At 55.8% G+C, this 21,877-nt stretch overlaps 1 protein-coding gene and 1 long non-coding RNA gene across 5 annotated transcripts; one reads left to right on the top strand and one right to left on the bottom strand.

Annotated features, from left to right (window-relative positions):
• Nucleotides 1-5,275: 5,275 nt before the first annotated feature.
• On the bottom strand, nucleotides 5,276-7,200 carry LOC147351261 (uncharacterized). Of its 3 annotated transcripts, none has more exons than XR_015147336.1 (3): nucleotides 7,062-7,200; nucleotides 5,520-5,617; nucleotides 5,276-5,424 (listed from the first exon to the last, which is right to left on the bottom strand). It is a non-coding gene; the product is annotated as an uncharacterized LOC147351261 (long non-coding RNA). The 3 variants fall into 3 exon arrangements; XR_015147337.1 differs by having other exon boundaries at nucleotides 6,775-7,178; XR_015147338.1 differs by lacking the exon at nucleotides 7,062-7,200 and adding an exon at nucleotides 6,511-6,638.
• A 6,739-nt stretch (nucleotides 7,201-13,939) lies between these two features.
• NOTUM (notum, palmitoleoyl-protein carboxylesterase) lies at nucleotides 13,940-21,472 on the top strand. Of its 2 annotated transcripts, XM_086356649.1 has the most exons (11): nucleotides 13,940-14,607; nucleotides 15,754-15,806; nucleotides 15,889-15,984; nucleotides 16,502-16,562; nucleotides 16,817-16,875; nucleotides 17,281-17,383; nucleotides 18,050-18,241; nucleotides 18,368-18,468; nucleotides 19,039-19,186; nucleotides 20,403-20,450; nucleotides 20,682-21,472. In XM_086356649.1, exons 1-11 carry the CDS (start codon nucleotides 14,276-14,278, stop codon nucleotides 20,986-20,988), a joined length of 1,500 nt encoding a protein of 499 aa, XP_086212775.1. In that variant the 5' UTR covers nucleotides 13,940-14,275; the 3' UTR covers nucleotides 20,989-21,472. The 2 variants fall into 2 exon arrangements, with proteins under 2 accessions (XP_086212775.1, XP_086212776.1); XM_086356650.1 differs by lacking the exon at nucleotides 19,039-19,186 and having other exon boundaries at nucleotides 14,139-14,607.
• Nucleotides 21,473-21,877: the final 405 nt, after the last annotated feature.

Below are 21,877 nucleotides of genomic sequence, written 5' to 3'. Positions count from 1 at the left end.
CCTGGGTCCGGGCTTGGGGTGCCCTGGGCTCCCTATCCCCTCCGGCCCGTCTTGGGTCCCACTGCCCCTTTTCCTGTCCCCTATGGTCCCTAGGGGTGAAGCCAGGCTCCCGCACCTCTGTGGAGTGAATGCCTGCCGGCCGAGGGGTGGTGTGAAAGTCTGGGAGCAGCTTTGGGGAAGAGCCCGCCAGAAACTCCAAATCAGAGAGCAGATTCGGTGAAAGTCTGCGACGAGCATTCTGACTCTCCGTGCTCTCACTCTGTCCTGTGACAGAATTTGTCCTCTTGATTCCAGCTGCCCAAGTCAGTGGAAGGTACGGGGAGGAGGGGCATGTGGATCCTGCCACCTCTCAGGAGTGGGTGCTGCAACGCGCCTTCGTGTAGCTGACACATCCATCTCACCAGCAGCCTCATACTGACAGCATGTGTATGCGAGAAAACGGGAAAGCTTCAGGGTAGCCACAGCTCCAGGGCCACCCTTCCCTGTTTGCCTTACAGTCCTATTGGACTGACTGTGCAACCTCAGTGCCTCACCCAGCCCACACATTGGTCACTATCAGCCAGTCCCCTCTGGGGAGAGGAGCCGCACAGGATACAGGGCAGAGAAGTTTTCTGGCTCAGAGTCAGCTTCAGTTGACCTGACCCTCCCCTTCCCACCTGCTCGCATGGGTCACACCATCCATGTGTAGCTGAGTACACAAGACCTTGGAGCAGACTCCTGGGGGGGCACTTCTGATCACTGCCTGCAAGCTCTCTAACCCACCCTTCAGCCCGCCAAGGCCCCACATGCAGTTCTGTGGCAGCTGGGTCCCTGGTTGCCCCCAACCTGGCCTCTTCAGTACTGCCTGGTTTCCTCAGAGCCCCATCTGCTGGGACAGGCCTTTCGTGCCTGCTCACTTGTTTACTGGCTGTCTCCACGCAGGGCAGCCCTGTCTGCCTGGCTATCCACTGGCAGGCACGCAGACCAGAGTCTCACATGGGGCGGGAATTCTGCAAACATCTGTGAGAGGAATGAGTATTGAGGAGACAAACGTATGTGCAGTCCCCCCACATGTGCTTTCTCCGGTTGCTGCTGCCCGCCAGGCAGATCAGGGTGCCCCGTGCTCCATGGGGTCTGTGTCCTGGTGCTGGCATTAGGAGATGGGAGAGACAGAGCCGACCTGCTTCCCTTAGTTGCCTGGCTGGGTGTGACCTTTTGAAGACCAAGCATGACAGAACAGAGTCTGTGAGGCATCCATGAAGCAAGCCCTGGAGCCGACCTCTTGATGCTGGAACAGCTTGAGAAGCCTCCAGAGGCTGGAAACGCCCAGCAGAGGCTCCCCTGGGACAAGGGATAATTTCAGGCCAGGGGCAAAAATTCAGGCTTGACATACCAGCTCCTCAGCACAGCAGGAAGGACCCTCACCTGTTTCGAGGCAAGTTTGCCACGGATTAGAACTCACAAGCCTGAGTCAGATCTCCTCCATTAGAACTCTTCCATTTGCTTCATGAGGAGGCTGCCTCCTTGGGCTTGCCTTCCTGAGCTCCTCACTGCAACTTGGCACCTTCCCTCATGGCCTCAAGGCCTCCTACAGGGGGTCTGGTTACAGCCTTGAGAGTGTGATCACAACAGAGGTCACAGAGATGACTGTGGGGTCAAAGATTATCTTTGGGAAGCATGCAAGGTCCTAAAGGGGAGTCCTTTCTTGGTGCTCATAGTTCAGCTTCTTTTTGCAGCTCTTATTTTTTCTTCCCAAATTTGCCATTAAAAAAAATGACATATCTGTACATTAACATTCATAGCAGCTTTATCTAATGGTCAAAAGCTGGAATGCAGTTAAATGTCCTTCAACAATGCGGCACATCCACACACGGAGTACTGCTCAGAAATCAAGGGAATGAATACTGACTGCAACCTGGGTGAGTCACGCTGAGTGAAAAGAGCTGGTCCTGGAATTTCTTGGTGGTCCAGTGATTGAGACTCCATACTTCCACTGCAGAGGGTGCGGATTCTATCCCTGGTTGGGGAATTCTGCATGCTGCATCATGTGGCGAAAAAAAATAAAAAGCTGGTCCCCAAAGGCTGCATGTTGTATGATACCATTATGGAAATGACAGTGTTTGGCTTTTTCTCTGTGTGTTAATATGTGCATACGTATTTATATTTTAAAGTAAGTTGATGAAGGACTTCTCTGGTGGGCCAGTGGTTGAAGAATCCACCTTGAAATGCAAGGGACACAGGTTCACTCCCTCGTCAGCAAACTAAGATCCCACATGCTACTGAGCACTGCAGTCACTGAGCCTACATGCTCTGGAGCCCATGTGCCACAACAAAAGATCCCAAATGACGCAATTAAGACCCAACACAGCCAAATAAATGAGTATTGTTAAAAAAGAAAGTAAGTTGATGCTATCTAGGCCCTTTCTCCCCAAATACTGCAGCAGCTCCTCCTAAGAACTAGGACCTTCTCCTGTTTAATCATAACCTGTCACCATATGCAACAAACATGGATATAATGGTATTATCTAATGATATATCTACACAGTCCACGTTAGAATTTCCCTTGTCCCAAAATTGTCCTTTATAGCTGGTTGTCACATTGCATTTGGTTGTTGGGCCTGTTTACACTCCTTTAATCTACCACAGTCCTGGGAATTCCCTGGTGGTCCAGTGGTTAGGACTCTGCACTTTCACTGCTGAGGGCATGGGTTTGATCCCTGGTTAGGGAATTAAGATCCCACAAGCTGTGTGGCACAGCCAAAAATAATAATAACCACAGTGCCTCTGTTTTTCGTTTTGTTTCTATTTTTCATGACATTCACATATTTTAGAGCCCACAGGCTGGATCTGCATGATCTTTTCCTGGAGTTAAACATTCAGGGCAGTGAGGCAGTATAGATGACAGCCTCTCAGGAGCTCCAGGATTTCAGTTTGTCCCATTAGTAAGGATGCAAAGATTGAACCTCCCCATTCCAGGTCCCTTGTAAACTGAATAAGCTGTGTGTGGAGGTAATTCTTTGAGAGCGCAAATATGATGTTTTTCTAAGAACCACTGACCCAGTGGTTTTAGCACCAATTGATACTCCTTGCCTGAATCCATCATTACATTTATGGTGCAAAATCACAGTCTTCCAACCTTATCATTCCCTCTATATTTAACAGGCATTTTCTGATTAAGAATTTTTTTAAATTCCTAAATGTTAATATGAACACATAGATTCTTTTCCTTCATTCAGTTATTCTTTTGATGCTAAAATTTGATCCACATTTGACCAGTTAGACCCTCCGTTCAAGCTGGCTCCTGTGCTTGTTTGGGGAGGGGAGGACAGTTACTTTTTATTTTCATATTATTTCAAACTTAGAAGTTGCAAGAACAGTACAGAAACTAACTCCTGCATGCATGCCTCCTAGACACACCGCTTGTTTACATGCTGCCCATTTGCTTCATCATTATCATTTCTCTCTATGTATATTTTTTCTCTGTCGCTATGTGTATATATATCTTTTTTTTTTCTGAAACCATCTGAGAGTAAGTGGGGACATTGTACACCTTTGCCACTAAATACCTCAGTATGTATTTCTGAAGAAGGGCCACTCTTATTTCACCACCAAACTATGATACAACATTGGGAGATCTGTAATTGATACAACAATCCGAGCTACTCTGCAGTCACCTATAATACTCACACCTTTCCTGCATCTTTTTGACGTTTCTGTTGTTCTCTGAGCACTTCCTCACTTCAGCCGCAAGAAGGTGTCTTAAGCTCACCCAGGATGTCCCTGCCCCAGCCCTGAATGCCATTTCCCAAGGAAGCCCTAATCCCTGTTAGAGGGGAGTGGGATTTAGCAACCAAGGTCTGGAGTTGAGCATGTTCATTGCTACTGGGATGCCTCTGCTTTGTAGGCCCCCTAGGAGACAGAGCAGGCATCCTGAATTCACCACCCTTTAGTCTTCCTCTTCTTTCCTCCTTTCATATTTATACTTGGCTGAATTGTATGACAGACTGGTTCCAAATAGGAAAAGGAGTACGTCAAGGCTGTATATTGTCACCCTGCTGATTTCACTTATATGCAGAGTACATACATCATGAGAAATGCTGGGCTGGATGAAGCACAAGTTGGAATCAAGGCTGCCGGGAGAAATATCAATAACCTCAGATATGCAGATGACACCACCCTAATGGCAGAAAGTGAAGAAGAACTAAAGAGCCTCTTGATGAAAGAGGAGAGTGAAAAAGTTGGCTTAAAGCTCAACATTCAGAAAACTTAAGATCATGGCATCTGGTCCCATCACCTCATGGCAGATAGATGGGAAACAATGGAAACAGTGGCTGATTTTATTTTGGGGGGCTCCAAAATCTCTGCAGATGGTGACTGCAGCCATGAAATTAAAAGACGCTTACTCCTTGGAAGGAAAGTTATGACCAACCTAGACAGCATATTAGAAAGCAGAGACATTACTTTACCAACAAAGGTCCATCTAGTCATGTATGGATGTGAGAGTTGGACTATAAAAAAAGCTGAGCACAGAAGAATTGATGCTTTTGAACTGTGGTGTTGGAGAAGACTCTTGAGAGTCCCCTGGACTGCAAGGGGATCCAACCAGTCCATCCTAAAGGAGATCAGTTCTGAGTGTTCTTTGGAAGGACTGATGTTGAAGCTGAAACTCCAATACTTTGGCCACCTGATGCAAAGAGCTGACTCATTTGAAAAGACCCTGATGCAGGAGGAGAAGGGGATGACAGAGGATGAGATGGCTGGATGGTATCACCGACTCAATGGACATGGGTTTGGGTGGACTCCAGGAGTTGGTGATGGACAGGGAGGTCTGGCGTGCTGCAGTCCATGGGGTCGCAAAGAGACGGACATGACTGAGCTACTGAACTGAACTGTATGAATTTGTCAATATTCAACCATTTTCAATCTCAAAAAAAAAAGGCACAACCAAATAAACCCTTATCCACAGTAAGAACCCTTTTTCAGCAGCATCAACATATTTATTAATTTACTCCGTTCCAAAATGCCCTCCAAATAGCTTTGAAATTACTATAACAATCCTGCTACTAACCAAACCTACTAAGGAAATCTCAAGATCTCTTTGTAATTATTTTTGTCCTCAGAATATATCACACTGAAATTCAGAATATGGTGTTCAAAGCTATTTGAATTCTCTTTTTTCTGTGTGGTTATGTTGATTTGATATACAATAAATGAGTCAAAAAATAATTTATTACTGAATTTTAGGGTCTTTTTCATTCTTTTTCTATTTAATATTATATTTTGATTATGGAAAATATTCATTTATTTGAGTTAAATATTATTTTATTCAAAAGTTATAAATATAAAATGACACATAGCCAGAAAAGGGTCACTCCCTCTTCATCACTCCGACTGTCACCCACATAGGAAGTAATCTTCCAGTTCTGCGGTAGCCCTCCTGTTTTTCTGCAAAGATGAGCGTATGCATGTATCAGAAGCTAAGTGAACACAGATGCAGATTCTCTCCTTCCTTCTTACACAGCAGGTAACACAGAACATACCTTCATTTGTTGTCTTCTCTGCAGCCTGTATGACTCACTCTGGAACCTCGTCTAACTCTGCTCCACTCCACCGTATGGTACATCCAGAGCACAAAGTCCTGGATGTTATATAGGTTAGACAGTGGTCAGGGCTTGGGGTCCAGGCTCCCCTACCTGCACCAAGCAGAGCTTTGACATCTCCTGGCTGCCCGGGCCTCTATTCTTCATCTGTAAAGCTAGGCCCAGGGAGGTGGAGGCTCAGTGCAGGTGAGCCAGACAAACATCACAGGCAGCGATTCTACTCAGTGTCTGTGGGAAATCTTGAGCCAGGTCAGAAGGTGAGGCCAGAGTCCTTACCCCAAGCTGCCCAGACTCCCTTCAACATTGGCCCAGGACCCACCTGAATGCTGGGGTGAGGGGGCAGTAATAGGGGTTATTTTCGCCAGTGCCCCTGATGGGACCAAGGCTGTATTTTCCAAAGAAACAATGTCCCAAACTAGTTCTCTTAGAACTTCAGGTTGTAGGTTAAGGTTTAAAAGCCCCTGGCTGGGCTGACCTGGGGACTGAAGCTCCTTCCACCTGTCTCTTTGGGAAAGTTGTGGCTCATTCTCAGAGCAAGTGGCTTCTGAGGCTCCTCTGAGCTGGACCTGGGGAGGCTCAGCCCTGCCTCACGCTGTGTTTACACTCCAGCTGAATACATTTAAAATATATATAAAGATATATATAGACAGATATAATTGTAGTAAAATTACAATTTAAATTTAGTAAGTTTAAAATCCACCTTCCAACATAGATTCTCTGGGTGATTATCTGTATTATCATTAAGGCTTTCCACTGCCAAAGGAAAAAAAAAAATGTGAGTTCCTGATGGTGGCCTGCTGTCCACCCTCAGCACTCTCCACTTCATGGCCACCCGCTCAGCCCATTCTCCAGGCCTTTCCTCAGCTCCCTCCCATCAGAAAGGTGATGCCCACAGGTCACCTGCTGGGGGGCTTCCCTGACAGTTTCCCACCTGCTGCCCTCTGCCTGGTTTTCTCGTTTTCTGTCCACTCGTGACCTCACATTGTGGAGTCCCTTGAGCAGCTGTCTCCATCATCTGCCCCCTTACCCCCAGCAGACAAGCCTGGGACAGGGCTCCGGTGAGTGCATGTGAGATCGTCAGGGACCCCCACGCCCCCACCACCATGCATGGAGCTGCCCCACATCTGGTCTCAGTTGGTGACCTCCAGACCAGGCAGACACCTGAACAGGTAAGAATCTCGGCTCCTACTCACACCTGGAAAGGAGATCACACTGTTAATTTCATGAAATTAGTTCCGTTTCTAAGCTGCCACCGGCTAGCAGAAGAATCAACACCCTTGATTCAGGAGCTTGCTGGGCCCTCAGTGTCCTCCTCTGAGAAGTGGATCCTGACTCCTGGGTGGAGGGTGGTGGTGCTTCTGCAAGATGGTGTGAGGAAAGTGCTCAGCATAGTCCCCAACGCCCCGCCCTCTAGCCAGTTCTGTAAGCAAACACGGTGGGATTTGGAGAGGACAGGGAAGCCACCTTCCTGCTCCTCCTCACCTCCTCGTCCCTCCCAGGCAGTGGCTTGACAGCTGTTCCCAGAATCTGCTTTGAATTAAAAAGTGGTGTAGCTCTTTAAGAAAAGCATCCGCCACCCCCGCCGCCCTGCTGCCCCCTTTGAAGTCGCTGGCGCTGAAAGGTTCCCAGTGGCAGATCTGAGGGTTTGTTTCTGCCTCCCCAGAGGCCACGTGCGGATCACAGGGTGAGAGGGAGGGAGGGCCGAAGGTCACATGGCCTGCAGCCGCTATTGCAGCCAGCGATGAGGACCAGCAGGCTGCTCGGATGGGGACCAGCCGACTGGAGCTCATTAGGGCTCAGCAGAGCCAGCAGCTGGGAAAACTAAGGAGGAGCTGTCTCTGGCCCTCTCCACAGGCCTGGGGCAGCCTGACCTCCCCCTCACCCTCTCATCTATATAGTGAGGAGCATGCCCTGGCACTTTGCAGATGCTCTGGTGACACCCCCAAGAAGCCCCATCTCCACAGATGTGTAGGAAGCCCCTCCCATCCCCATCACCTTCCTCCCCTCAGCTTTGGAATGTGGCTGGTCGCAGGGGGACCCCGGTGGACCCTGACACTCCATAGTTAGCCCAGGTCAGCTGTGGGTTGGCATCCAGGAGAGTCCTTCAGCCAGGATCGCCCACCAGCCAGGTGGGGCTGTGTGGGGAGGGTGGGCTGGGGTCAAACCTGGGGCCAGAAAACTCTACCAGTCCTCTGTTCACAGGCATGGGAGGGCGGGGCTTGCGGCAGAGTGACAGGCACATCTGGTACTCAGCTTCCTCCTTCAGCCCTAGAGGCTCTCACCCCTAAGTAAAGGGAGCTCTGATTCCCACATGCTCCCATTCCTATGGTGAGGGGCGTATGGGTCCTTTCTGCAGGTGACCCCAAGGCTGCTCAGGCCAGGCCTGCAAACGGCCACCTGCAAACAGGAGAGGACAACTTCTGACATCATGCCTCAGAGTTGTTTGTAAAGGCCTGGAACTGACCAGGTGGCCCCAGACCCTGTACCAGACGGCTCCAGGGGATGGGCTTTTCTCATCAAGGCCCCAGGATGTGAACCGAAGGGGGTTTCTGCTGATGGAGAGCTGGGGGTCGGGGAAACCAAGCAGATTCAAGTTCTGTGATTGCGTGACCTCAACTTGAGGCCCCTCCCACAGCTCAAAGCTAGCTGTGGGCTCTTGGCTGGCTGGGGAGTAGGGGTTCCATTCAGGGCAAGCCACTGGTGGGGGGTGTGGTGGTCTGCCCCACTTTCCTGCCCTCTTGGGCCTCAGAGGCCAGCAGCTGGGATGCAGAGCCGCCCAGGTGGTTGTGCAAGGCGGGGCGGCTGAGGCCAGCAGGGAACAGCTGGGCCCCAGACGGCAGGCAGCAGCTGCAGCCCAGAGCAGCCTTGTGCTGTTGGAGCCCTGGGCTCAGGGCCCTGGGGATCCCCAGGAGGAAGCTGGCTATGTGATACGGGGCCGACCCAAGTCCTGGTAAGGACACTGAGTCTGGAGCCTCTGGACATCCTGAGACCCTGAAGGCCCAGTCCAACAGGTGGGATCCCCTGCACCACTGACTGCCCCCCACCATACATTCCTCCCCAGGGCCTGCTGGCCAGCAGGGACCCCAAGCCTACCCCAACTCGGGCTCTAGCTCTTGTTTCCCAAAATGTTCCATCTCTGATGCCCCCTTCCCAGAAACTAGGCACATGTGGACGCATATGGACAGGGCTTCCGGTGTGGCTCAGTAATAAAGAATTTACCTGCGATGGAGAAGACGCAGGAGACGCCACAGGTTAGATCCCTGAGTCGGGAAGATCCCCTGGAGGAGGGCTTGGCAACCCACTCCAGTATTCTTGCCTTGGAAAATCCCATAGAAAGAGGAGCCTGGCACACTCCAGTCCATAGGGTCGCACAGGGTCAGACACGACTGAAGTGGCTGAGCGTGCACGCATGCCACACGTGGACCAGTCTCATCAGTTCCTTCTGTGTTCCCTCCCCTAAAACTTCCTCCCCAAAGGGCCAGCCCCTGAACCCCCATCCCATATCTAAAGATGGCACTTCAAAAGAGGCAGAGGCTCCCCTCTGGGCTCTCATTTTCCTAGGCCTCCTTGCACCTGGGCATGCATAGGATCTAAGCTTGGCTAGAAGCACCTATTGCCCACCTGAACGGGAACCAGGAAGCCAAGAGACAGGAATGATGCAGAAACTACCTGGACATGGCAATGGTTTGGGGCAGGGTTGGCAGAAGCGTGAGTCCCACGTCCAGCGTATCTGGTGTCCATGGGCCATTGTTCCCGCTTTTCCTCCTCAAGCTTGAGTGTCAGCCCTCCAGACATCACACAAGCCCCCTGTGCCCAGGACCGCAGTCTGCCTTGGTTCCTGAAGAATGGTTGGCATCCACTGGGGAGCAACAACCATCATTGATCACGTGCTCCCTGGCCTATACAAGTCCCGCCCCATTTCATGCTCCTATGACCCTGGAAGGCAGGTAGTATTCTCGTTCCCACCCTACAGATAATAAGCCTGAGGTTCAGAGAACCAGGTGCAGGCCCAGCAGGGGCAGATGTAGGCTCTCAGCCCCACGGCTACATCTGTTATTGTGTGGGTCACCATAGACATCTGTCTAATAAGTGAATAGTGGCATGTACATCCCATGTCCCAACTGAATCTCCAGGGTGGGACCAGCCTACCACATTCACTCACCTACCCTCCTTCCCTGCCAGTTACCTGGTGCTTCAGGCCCAGCCTGCTGACCACCACTGGTCAGACCCTTAGGTGTTTGGTTTTGGGGTTTTTTTAGGTAAAATTCATAATATAGAACCACTTTAGGGACTTTCCTGGTGGTCCATGGTTAAGAACCTGCCTTCCAAAGCAGGGGACATGGGTTCAATTCCTGGTCGGGGAACTCAGATCCCACATGCCACCGGGCAACTAAGCCCATGCACCACAACTAGAGAAGACCCCGTGGGCCGCACCTGGAGAAAGCCCAAGTGCTGAAAGGAAGAGACCATGCGCTGCATTGCACATCCAGCACAACCAAAACCAAAACAAAAGCAAACAAAAAAACCCTTAAGGTGCACAATCCCAAGGCATTTAGTACATTCACAGTGTTGTGCAACCATCACCACAGTCAATTTTAGAACATTTTCATCATCCCAAAAAGAAGCCCTGTACCCTTTAGCAGTCACTCCCTGCTCCTCCCTGTCCCCTGGAAATTAACAGTCTGCTTTTCTATCCCTATGGGATTCCCTGGTAGCTCAGAAGGTAAAGAATCTGGCTGCAATGCAAGAGATCAGAGTTCAATCACTGGGTCGGGAAGATCCCCTGGAGAAGGGAATGGCTACCTACTCTAGTATTCTTGCCTGGAGAATTCCATGGACAGAGGAGCTTGGCAGGGCTACAGTCCATGGAGTCACAAAGAGTTAAGACAGGATTGAGCAAGAAAGGCCTTTCTATCTTTATTGATTTGGTTACTCTGGATATTTCATGTAAATGGAATCATAAGATACGTGGCCTTTTGTTTCCAGCTTATTTCACTTGCCTTATTGTTTTTAAGGTTCATCTATGTTGAAGCACGTGTCAGTACTTTGTTCCTTTTCGTGGCTGAATAATAGTCCATTGTGTGGATGGACCACATTTTATTCATTATGGACATTGGGCTGTTTCCCCCTTTTGGCTACAGTGAGTACTGCTTCTGTGAACAGTGATGGTTAGGCTTTTGTTTGAACACCTGTTTTCATCTCTCTTGGGATTGTACCTAGGCGTGGAATTGCTGAGCCATGTGATAATTTTGTATGTAACTTACTGCACAGCCACCAAACTGTTTCCATAGCAGCTATACTCTTTTGTATTCCAGCCAGCAATGCATGGGCTCTAGTGTCTCCATACCCACACCAATGCTTGTTGTTTTCAATGTTTTCCTTTGTTTGTTTTTGTTTTGGCTGCACCACATGGCTTGCTGGATCTTAGTTCCCTGACCAGGAATTGATCCCGATCCTTGGCGGTGAAAGCACTGAGTGCGTCATAACCACTGGACTCCCAGGGAATTCCCTGCTTTCCATATTTTTTTATCACAGCCATCCTAGTGGGTGTGAGGTGTTATCTGAACTTCCACTGTTCAGTCCAGGATCCCTTTCCTCCCACGTGTCAGGGACACGGCGGCTTCTAGCCTGAGTGCAGGCAGCCTGGAAACTGAGGCCAACCTGCTGTCCTGGGAATCTCCCTCCCAGATTTTGGGAGCTGAAGACTGAATTGGAGGAGTCCGAGGTGCAGAAGGTAAAGCTGGCCCTTGAGGGAACAGAGCCAGTCTGTGAGAGTCGAGAGGAGAAGGGGGTATGAACAGCTCCAGAAGGCTCTCAGGAGCTGTTGCCCCCAAGAGTTGGGGTCCGGGGTCTAAAGCTTTAAAGAAGAGGATGTGGGAAAGGCAGAGACACGGAAGGACAGGCAAGTTCTGGGGAAGGCTCTTCAATACTGCTAGTAGTGTTGAATAAAGCAAACAGGAACTCGTTTTGGTCAAAGTGCAGGCTAAATCTCATTACAGCAATGCCAGCGAGTGCAGCATGCAAGCTCCCCCCTCACACTGGAATTCCATTGGCAGTCGTAACTGCCATTCCCGCAGCGCTGAGCACTTTCACGCATGGGCTCCCGTAATCCCACAACAGCCCTCTGATGGAGGTACGGTCGTTGCCCCGCTTTAAAGAAGAGGAAACAGAGGCACACAGAGAGGTCATGGAGCTTGCCCAGGATCTCCTGCCAGGAAATGGCTCAGAGCCAGGTCCGTGTGAAGCAGAACTCTATGCAATCCTGCCATCCGGCTGGAAGCAGTATTTCCCTGCCTGGGACTTAGAATAACAGACTCTTAGACGGAGAAGGTTCCTGGGGCTCGTTCTCCCCAATGCCTAGGAACACCTTCAAATGGGGCAATCTGCCTTTGAAGTGCCTGCCTCTGGCCAGTCCTATGGAGGGCCTGTATACTGACCTGACAACCGCAGTGTGGCAAGCGTGGGTTTTTGAATGAACAGAGCTCACACTCAGCTCTTCCGCTAGCACTTCTGAGTCTCTGGTCCCCTCAGCAGGAAAATGGGTGCCCAGCTGCCCTATGGGTGCTTGTGGGGAGGCCCTCTGTCACAGTCTGCCCTCTTCTCCATTGCGTGATTCCAGCCAAGGCTGACCTCTGGGGCACCTCAGCCTGATACAAGGCTTCGAGGTTGAAGTTACAGTTTCAGCCTCACAGAGAAGCTCTCAAGGGCCCTGTCTGGTCTCTCACTGTGTCTTCTGAGAGACCGCTGAAGCAGCCTGCTGTGTGTGTGTGCGCGGGGTGGGTGTGGTAACTGTTTACCCCACAGCTCATTACCCAGCCCAGGGACTGCTGAGGAGGACAGTGCTCGGGGCCAACAGGGCAGGAGGGGAAGGCAGGGGCAGTGGTCCCTGGTGTGGCCAGAGGCTCTGGCAACCTCTCTTCTCCTGCCTCAGAGGGGCTGCAGGTGCTTGCCTCCCTGAGGACACAGCTTCCCTACTGCCCCAAGTCAGGAGGGAGCTCAGGAAGCTGTGCCCCAGCTCTAGACCCCTGTCCCGAAAGGCAAGGTCTATTTCTTATCTTTGGAACGGCTTAATGACATCCGCGAAGCTGTGGCTGGGAGGGGAATGAGAGGTCTTTCTACCAAAGCTGTCTATGGTGCTTAGTGTGTGTTGTGTGTAGGGCAGATAAATCCCCCTTTTTTTCTTTTGTCTGTCCACGCAGCCCGGAACAAGCTCCTAAGTAAGCAGCTTCCCCCCCCACACACACCCCATTTTGGATTCTGAGAACTCTCCTTCTGTCCCCAGTGAGGTGCGCTGGGAAGGTGAGACGAAGGGGCAGGTACACTTTATTGCCCGGAGGTCACTGAACAGAGACCAAGCCGGGAGCTCTTCCATCTTGGCCCACGCCCCGGTGTCGGCTGGGGCGGGAAGAGGTTCTTAGGGGTCCCTGGCTCGGGATGCAAAGCCAGAGAACACGCGGGGAGGAACCAGGACGTCACCCCGAGGCCCACCGACCTCGGAAAGTGGCGGCGCCCCCTCTGCACCCACTGTCTCCGAGGGCCGCCCAGAATCTGTCCACCCAGGCGCGGGACAGGGCGACTCCCCCGTGGCGCCGTGCTGCGGCGCCCAGTCCCTCCGGCAGGTCGCCGAGGGCGCCGGGGCCTCGCGCCACACCTGTCCGCTCCTCCGGGAGGCCCCGGCGCCTCTGCTGCCGGCCCCTCGGCGCGGAGCCCTGTGTCCGCCGTCGCTTTGATCCCGGGGGCCCCGCTGGATAAAAGTCCCGGGCGGCTCCGCGCCAGCGCCAGAGGGGAGGCAGCCGAGCCGGGCGTACAGCGGGCTGGCGCTGGGCGAGCGACGCCAAGGAGCCGGGGCCGCGGGGCCGCCCGCGCGGGCCGCGGTGAGCGCGGGACTCCGGGCCGGTTCGGGGTGGGGGCTGCCGACCGGGGTGCCAGTCGCCCGCCGCTGCTCTGGGCCTGGGCGGCGGGAGCGAAGGGCCCCCGGCGGCTCAGGTGAGCGCTCCCCTTGCGCCCCCAACCCGTCGGGCCGACCCGCCGCGTGGCCAACCGAGCTTCCCCCCGCGCGGAAAAACCCCGCTCCTTCCCCGCTGGCCCCCGTGCGCCGCCCCTTCCAGCCGCCCGGGGGCGGGGGCGGCGGCGCCGGGCTGGCCGCGGTGAATGAGCCGCCGGGGCTGCCGGGCCGCGCTGCCCCCCACGGAGCCGGGCCGGGAGCGCCTCCGGCGGCCGCGGCGGGGTAGTCCAGGCCCCTCCGTCAGGCTTGCGGTTTGGGAAGAAAAGGCGATGCCTCCGCCAAGAAAAGAGCGAGCGCGGCCCCCTCCCCCTCCGCCGAGCCCGGGCGGCGGCGGCGGCGGCACATCTAACGCGCGGGCACCCGGGCCGCCGCGGCCCCCGCAAACTACGCCCAGGCTCGGCCCCCGCCGCTCATTGGCGCGGGCCGGAGCCAGCGCACCCAGACCCTGCGCTGCCCTCGGCCGGCCGCGCGCGGAGTCCCAGCTGCCCAGGCCGACGGCGCCCGGCCCCGAGAGCCTCGACGCCGAGCCGCCCGCGCCTCCTCGGCCGGGCCCAACGCGGGGAGCGGGGCGAGCGAGCAGGCGCGGCTGGCGCGCCGCGGCCCGGGCGCCCCCGGCCTGGCGCCCTCGCCGCCGCGCCGCCTCAACGCCTCCTGCTCTCCGCAGGTGGCCGCGGGCCCGAGCGGTGCGGCCATGGGCCGAGGGGTGCGCGTGCTTCTGCTGCTGGGCCTTCTGCACTGGGCCGGGGGCGGCGAGGGCAGGAAGACCTGGCGGCGCCGAGGCCAGCAGCCACCCCCGCCGCCGCCCCCGCCGCGGGCCGAGGCGGCCCCGGCAGCCGGGCAACCGGTGGAGAGCTTCCCTCTGGACTTCACGGCCGTGGAGGGCAACATGGACAGCTTCATGGCACAGGTCAAGAGCCTGGCGCAGTCCCTGTACCCCTGCTCGGCGCAGCAGCTCAACGAAGACCTGCGCCTGCACCTCCTGCTCAACACGTCGGTGACCTGCAACGACGGCAGCCCGGCCGGGTAAGGCCTGCACCCGCCCGCCGCGACCAGCGAGCCCCCGTCGGTGGCCCCGGGACCGCCGGCTGCCTGGTCACCAGCGGGTGCGCACCACCCGCCTCCCTGTCCCCGCTCAGACGCACGGAGCCTGCATTGGACTGTCCTTGCTGGCCGCAGCGGTGGTCGCCCACAAGGGAAAGGGCTCCCGTCGGGCCTCGGAGGCGCTGGCTCCGGGTAGGGCCCTGCTAGGCGACTAGCTGCGCGGGGGTTGGGGCAGCGTTGGTCCTGGGCCAGCCCCGGGCACTGACCCCTCGGCCACCGGTACCCAGTCCCTGTGCTCGCGTTCTTCGTTCCCTGGGCGGGGAGATGGCAGTCCGCGAGTGGCCCTGACTCCAGCAAGAGGAGGTGACACAGCGGGGCGGAGGGACGCCTGCCGTCCGCACCTCCACCCCCATCCCAGCTCAACTCGCCCCGTCTGCTCCGGGCTGCTGCTGGGACTGCCAGAGATCCAGCCAGCCGGAGGAATAGACAGGGGGCGCAGGTGGGACAGAAGGACCTGGGGTGCGGCATTCACCCCCTCTCCAGCCCCTAGCAGATAAAGGAAGGATGCGAGGCTGAGGGTTGGGGAGGGGTTAGGGCTGCCCATGCCCTCAAGTGACTGCACAGCCTGAGGAACACGACGTTAGGTCCGACCTTGGTAGGAAGGATGCGACGCCGCTTCGATGGCGCCCGGGCCCCTCCACGCCCGCCTGTGCGACCCCGTCCCCCTGCCCCACGCACCCTCGAGAGTGCTTTTCACTCTCCAAGCTCCACTGCGCATCCCAGGAGGATCTGGAGCCCTGGCGAAGACCCCACCCCCCACCCCGCCTGGCCGCCTGCGCCGGGGTTACAGCGGGTCCCGCGCGGGGCGGGCCGTGGGGATTTTCCACGGACCACACAGCCCCTCGCCGCCCTTCCCCGCCTCGCGAGCGCCACCTCCCGGGACTGACCGCCGCTGGCCCGGCCGGGCGCGCTCTTCGGGGGCCTGTCCGCTGGCGCCCCCGTGCGGCCGGCGCGTGCCCGGCGACAGGTGGAATGACCCCTATCTCCCCGAGCTGGACCCTGCAGCCCCCGCTCGCCGTCCCCCCTACCCCCCGCCATGACCACCCACTCCACTCACTTCCCTTGCAGCTACTACCTGAAGGAATCCAAGGGCAGCCGGCGATGGCTACTCTTTCTGGAAGGTGAGTCTCAGGTGCGGATGCAGCGGGGCAAGAGGAGGGTCCCCTCGGCACTGGACCCTGAGGTTGTGGGCTGTGCCCGCAGGAGGCTGGTACTGCTTCAACCGGGAGAACTGCGACTCCCGATATGACACCATGCGGCGTCTCATGAGCTCCAAGGACTGGCCCCGCACTCGCACAGGTCAGCGCGCCAGGGTTTGCCGAGGAATCCCCAGGAGGCCAGGGGAAGGGAAAGGGGCTCATAATTGGAAGTCCTGGAAGAAGCCTCTTCTCCTTCATTCCCTAGATCCCCAGAGAGGCCCCACCCCATCCGTCCCCCACCCCACCAAGATTAGGGAACATTCACTCTAACATTTCATTCTTATTCCACAGGTAACTTCCCAGGGCTCACCCTGGCTACACAGTACAGAGCTGGTCCCTGGTCAAAGTAGCTGGTGGAAGGGGGGGAGGTTGAGGGTCATGTCCAAAAGTCACAGCCCGGCTGGGCATCCTGGTCATGGAGACTCCTTGGAGTAACTAAACCCATCCATTCCCCACTTCCCCGGCAACCTTAGTTCAGGTGGGTGTCACCATCCACCTCCTTGCTGGAGCTTGGTAGGATCCCTCTACATCCGCTTACCTTCCTGTAGTCTTCACCCCTGCCTGCATGCCCTGCTCCCACCAAAAAGACCTACTGCCTCTGTTCTTCCCTGTCACAGGCACAGGGATCCTGTCCTCCCAGCCAGAGGAGAACCCCCACTGGTGGAACGCCAACATGGTGTAAGAGGGAGCCAGAAGATCCTTTCTGGGGGAGGGGAGTCCTGTCTTGGGGGTCCTTTCTGGGGGCTCCTTCCTAAGAGGTTCTTAGGGGAAGTCCATCCTGGGGGATCCTGTCCTTAAGGGGATCTGGTCCTGGGAGAGGTCCTTCCTAGGGAGGTCCTGTCCTCAGGAGTCCTTCCCGAGGAGGGTGATCCTTCCTGGGGTCCTCGGGCAACAGAGGAGCATGGCAGGCTCACACCATCCATGTGTCACAGCTTCATCCCCTACTGCTCCAGCGATGTGTGGAGTGGGGCTTCATCCAAGTCTGAGAAGAGTGAGTCCCATGCCTTCCCCTCCACCCCCTCCCCCCCACCCCCACAGAGGCAGGGCAGGGAGGACAGCACTTGTGGGGAAATACAGACGTTCAGCCTTGTGACTCCCTCTAACCCTTCGATAGTGTGTCCCAGGGTGCACGCCCCCAGCGCCCACTGCCTGGCTTGTCCATGGCTGGCCTGACACTGGGGGAGGGGGTTCCTCACTCCTAGGTGTTCCCCGAGGAAGGGCCCCCAGCACAGTCTTGTGTACCTGACCCACCTTCCTTCAATCTACCCCTGCCCCTGTTCCCATCCTGTGGAAGACCCTCCAGACACCCAGCTATACCTGACCTCCTTCCAACCTGGGGATGGGAGGACTGGCTGTCCAGGCCACCACTTGAAGCCAGCTCTCCTTCTCTGTGCAGATGAGTACGCCTTCATGGGCACCCTCATCATCCGGGAGGTTGTGCGAGAGCTCCTGGGCAAAGGGCTGAGTGGGGCCAAGGTGCTGCTGCTGGCAGGGAGCAGGTGGGCTGGGCAGGGGCTGGGGTGGGAGTGTGGATGGAAGGGAGAAGATGGGGCTGAGCCAGGGCAGACGCATGGCCAGGAGGCTCAGCAACATGGGGCATCTCTGAGGTTTGGCTCCCGAATGCCATGTGGCTGGAAGCTGTCCCGCAGACGCTTCTGCCTCCGTGGTTGTTGGGTGTGAGGGAGGCTTTGGATCACAGTGACCTAGGCAGTTGACTAGGGGCTAGCTGTGGACCAATGCACCGCCAAGGGCTGGGGTCCCTGTAGGCAAGATCACTTCATTGTATCCCAGTGGGCTTGTATCCCAGTAGGGGACTCAGGGGTTGTCTAAGGAATGGACAGAGGGGCCTGGACCACAGAGTTCACCTTCATTTTCAGATAAGGGAACTGAGTCAGAGAGTGAGAAGGGGGGGAGGGAAGAAGGGGTGGGAGGAAGTGAGATGACCCGACACTTAGCTCTGTGTCAGTGCCTGGAGCTCTGCCAGCCCTTCTCTGCCTCCAAGACCTGGAAGGGCCCAGGGGCCTTACACACGAACCCAGAACGTGGTGGCAGCTCAGAATGCTCTTGGATCCCTGTGCCCTGGGGAATGGGCTGGGGCTGGGCAGGCCTGGTGGGTGAGTGTCCTTCCTCAATCTGCCCGGCTTGACCTCCCACCTTCCCTGCAGTGCGGGGGGCACAGGGGTGCTGCTGAACGTGGACCGCGTGGCCGAGCAGCTGGAGGAGCTGGGCTATCCAGCCATCCAGGTGCGGGGCCTGGCTGACTCCGGCTGGTTCCTGGACAACAAGCAGTACCGCCGCACAGACTGCATCGACACCATCACCTGCGCGCCCACAGAGGCCATCCGCCGGGGCATCAGGTGCCCCGGGAGGGAGGGCCCATTCTGTGCAGAGGGCCTGGGATTGGGTGGCATCAGGGGGTGGAGGAGCTCGTGGGGGCTGGGTGGGAGGGGGGAGAGCAGCCTAACCTGCAGTGTGTGGCCTAGGTACTGGAACGGGGTGGTCCCGGAGCGCTGTCGGCGCCAGTTCAAGGAGGGCGAGGAATGGAACTGCTTCTTTGGCTACAAAGTCTACCCAACTCTGCGCTGTGAGTGGGCACGCAGGGAGGTGGGGGGGGGGCGCTGGGTGGGGTTTGGCGGTGGGTGTCCAGCCTTTCTGTGTCTGCTGGAAACCCAGCCTGGAGTCCAGTCCTTAGAGGCTAGGCTCAGAGACCATTGCCACACCCAAGAAGGGTTGACAAAGTCATCTGAGCCTGGCCAGGACTTTCTCAGTTTTAGCGCTAAAAGTCCACTCAGTTCAAAGCAAACTAGGATGGTTGGTTACGCTGACCACACCCACGGTGAGGAACGTGCCTTGGAGTTGAATCCCAGTGCTGTCCCTGCGTGGGGCCTTGGCTGTCCCTCGCCAGCACCACACTCGAAGCAACATAATCGCCATGTTTTGGTCAAAGCGGAGTCCTTGGAGCCAGGCCAAGGTGGGAGGAGGGAACGAGGCACCTCTTCAAGGCAGCGTGCCAGGGGGACTAGTCGCCAGCACTCTGCAGCCAGGGCCTGGCTGGGCTGTGAGCCTGCTGTGGAGCTGGCTTTGGCCTCTGCCCCTGGAGCCTGGGGTGGGGGGCAGAGCTCCGAGGCGAGGCCCAGCTGAGCCATCCCCCCAGGCCCGGTGTTCGTGGTGCAGTGGCTGTTTGACGAGGCCCAGCTGACTGTGGACAATGTGCACCTCACGGGGCAGCCAGTGCAGGAGGGCCAATGGCTGTACATCCAGAACCTGGGCCGTGAGCTGCGGAACACACTCAAGGATGTGCCGTGAGTGTGTGGGGACCCCACTTGGCCCCCCAGATACATAGTAAACCACTTGACTTGAAAAGAGAGGCCGCAAAGATGGAAAACAGGAAGCAGCCCAGGGGTCCTTGAGGTGATAAACTGTGGTCAATGTAGACAAAGGGGTACTACCCAGCGCTAGAGAGGAGTGAGCAACTGAGCCGCGAAAAGAGGAGGAACTGTAAATGCATGTTACCAAGTGAAAGAAGCCAGTCTGAAAAGGCCACATGTGGTGTGATTCCAACTCTGTGACATCGAACCCAAGTCTTTTGCATCTCCTGCATTGGCAGGCGAATTCTTTACCACTGTGCCACCTGGGAAGCCCCTATGACATCCTGGAAAAGGCAAAACTATGGACACAGTAAAAAGATCAGTGGTGGCCAGGGGTTGGGAGAGAGAGGTATAAATAGGTGGAGAACAGTAGATGTTTAGGGCTGAGGAACTGCTCTGTATGGTACAACGGTGGACACATGTCATTGCAGTCGTAGTAGCGTTAGCCGCTCAGTCATGTCCGACTGCGACATGTAGCCTACCAGGCTCCTCTGTCCATGGAATTCTCCAGGCAAGAATACTGGAGTAGTAGCTCTTCCCGTCTCCCTCGGACCTTCACAAGCCAGGGATTGAAGCCTGGTCTCCTTCATATAGGCAGATTCTTTATCATCTAAGCCACCAGGGAAGCCCATGTGTCATTATACGGTTGTCCAGATTCATAGACAGTACAACTCCAAGGATGAACCCTGATGTAAACTACAGACTCTGGGTGGTGATAATGTGTCATCTAGGTTCATTGATTGTAACAAACATACCAACTGGTGGGGGATATTCATGATGGAGGAGGCTGTGAATGGATAAGAGCAGGGGATGAAAAAGAATCTATGTCTTCCATTCAATTTCAATGTGAACATAAAGCTTCTGTGAAAAACTAAAGTCTATTAAAAAAACAAATATTCACCTGTCCAGCAGAGCCCCTACTCTGAGCAGGATTTGGAGGCAGAAAGGGACAGGGGTTAATAGGGCACCTGGGAGCTGGTGGGGATAAGGCGTAGGGGGAGCCACTGGCCAACACAGCAAGCAGCAGGAGGGAAGTAGGAGCCAGGTAGGGGACAGCCTCCCAGGAGAGGAGCTGTGACCTATGCGCTTTGGGGTGGGGAAGGAGCTGAGGTGTGATGTGGTTGCTCACAGGTTGCCTTCTCCCTAACAGGGCCAGCTTTGCCCCCGCCTGCCTCTCTCACGAGATCATCATCCGAAGGTCAGTGCCCCCTGGCCCCAGAACAGCTTGTATCCATGGCTCTCAATCCAGACATCTGCAACGCCCCCATCCCCAGCAGGCCTGCCCACCAGCCTCCCCAGCTCTGGCTTCTTCTGAGGGTTTTCAAAACCACTTGCACAACCAGCTGTGTGGCAAGAACTCAGTGGTGGCAATGCCGTCCCCTGCTTTGGCCACACCCGAGTGATCCCCAACCTGGGTTTCTGTCTGCAGCCACTGGACAGACGTCCAGGTGAAGGGGACCTCGCTGCCCCGGGCGCTGCACTGCTGGGACCGAAGCCTCCACGACAGCCACAAGGCCAACAAAGCCCCCCTGAAGGGCTGCCCCATCCACCTGGTGGACAGCTGCCCCTGGCCCCACTGCAACCCCTCATGCCCCACCATCCGGGACCAGTTCACGGGGCAGGAGATGAATGTGGCCCAGTTCCTGATGCACATGGGCTTCGACGTGCAGACGGTAGCACAGCAGCAGGGCCTGGAGCCCAGTAAACTGCTGGGGATGCTGAGCAGCGGAAGCTAGGGCCCTTCGCCCCGGCCATCTCCCCTCCAGGCCCTCCTGCCCTCCTAGGACCGCAGGGCCCCTGCCATCCCCACCCTGGGTCTGGACGCCCTCCCTTGGCAACCTTCACTGTCTCTCTCCTACTGCCTCTGAGGGGCCCCAGCCAGAGATGGTGGACCTGCCATCAGCCTGGCTGTGGTCCTTGGCCCCCTCCTGCCCCGCCCTCCTGACACCCCCCATCCCCATTGCCTCATTCCTAACCGCCCCATACTCCCTCCACCTCCAACCCATGGTAGGGAGCCAGAAGCACTGGATTCCTCAGCCTCCAGCCCAGAAGGCATACTCCCCCAGCCCAGCCCCCCAGCCTCTCCTGCCCTTTTGTATTATTTTATAAAGTGACTTTTTTATTAATTTTTTAAAAAAAGAAAAATAAGCAAGAAATATATAGTGAATGATATTGTTTTGTAACATATTTTTTTTAAATAATGAAGAAAAGATAACAAAAGAGCCTCACCCTGGAGACGTGTTTATTTGAGGGGGTACTTTGGCTGCTTCACACCCCGACCTGACCCGGACCCCTACAAACCCAGGGCAGCAGGGAGAAGCTGAGAGGGACTCCGGGGCCTTTTCCAACCCCTGCTCCTTCTGTTCATCCTTTCCACACACAGCAGTAATGGGCCTGTCTCAGACAAGCCCCCAGCATGGTTTGAAGCTCCCTTTCCTCTTTATTTTGATCTTGGGGTGACATTCACGCCACACCTCCTCCATTTCTAGGGGCACGACTCGGCATTTGTACATCGACAGTGCTGTGTCTCCAACAGCAACCTCCACTTTCAAAACTTCATCACAAAACACTCCCTACCCAGCTAGCACATTCTTTGAAGTTTGTATTATATTTATTTTCACAACA

Source organism: Bos grunniens, chromosome 19, assembly GCF_055505025.1.
Source record: "Bos grunniens cultivar Pamir isolate PY7600 chromosome 19, Bosgru_T2T1.0, whole genome shotgun sequence".
Classification (NCBI taxonomy): domain Eukaryota; kingdom Metazoa; phylum Chordata; class Mammalia; order Artiodactyla; family Bovidae; genus Bos; species Bos grunniens.
The sequence above is the reverse complement of the archived record's forward strand: the minus strand, read 5'-3'. Positions and strand labels throughout refer to the sequence as shown.

What these genes read in the sequence shown, in the direction of transcription:
- NOTUM (XM_086356649.1), top strand. Translation starts at nt 14,276, where the DNA reads ATGGGCCGAGGGGTGCGCGTGCTTCTGCTGCTGGGCCTTCTGCACTGG. An exon ending in ATGGCTACTCTTTCTGGAAG is followed by an intron (nt 15,807 to 15,888) that starts GTGAGTCTCAGG and finishes CTGTGCCCGCAG; the next exon opens with GAGGCTGGTACTGCTTCAAC. An exon ending in AGTCTACCCAACTCTGCGCT is followed by an intron (nt 18,469 to 19,038) that starts GTGAGTGGGCAC and finishes CCATCCCCCCAG; the next exon opens with GCCCGGTGTTCGTGGTGCAG.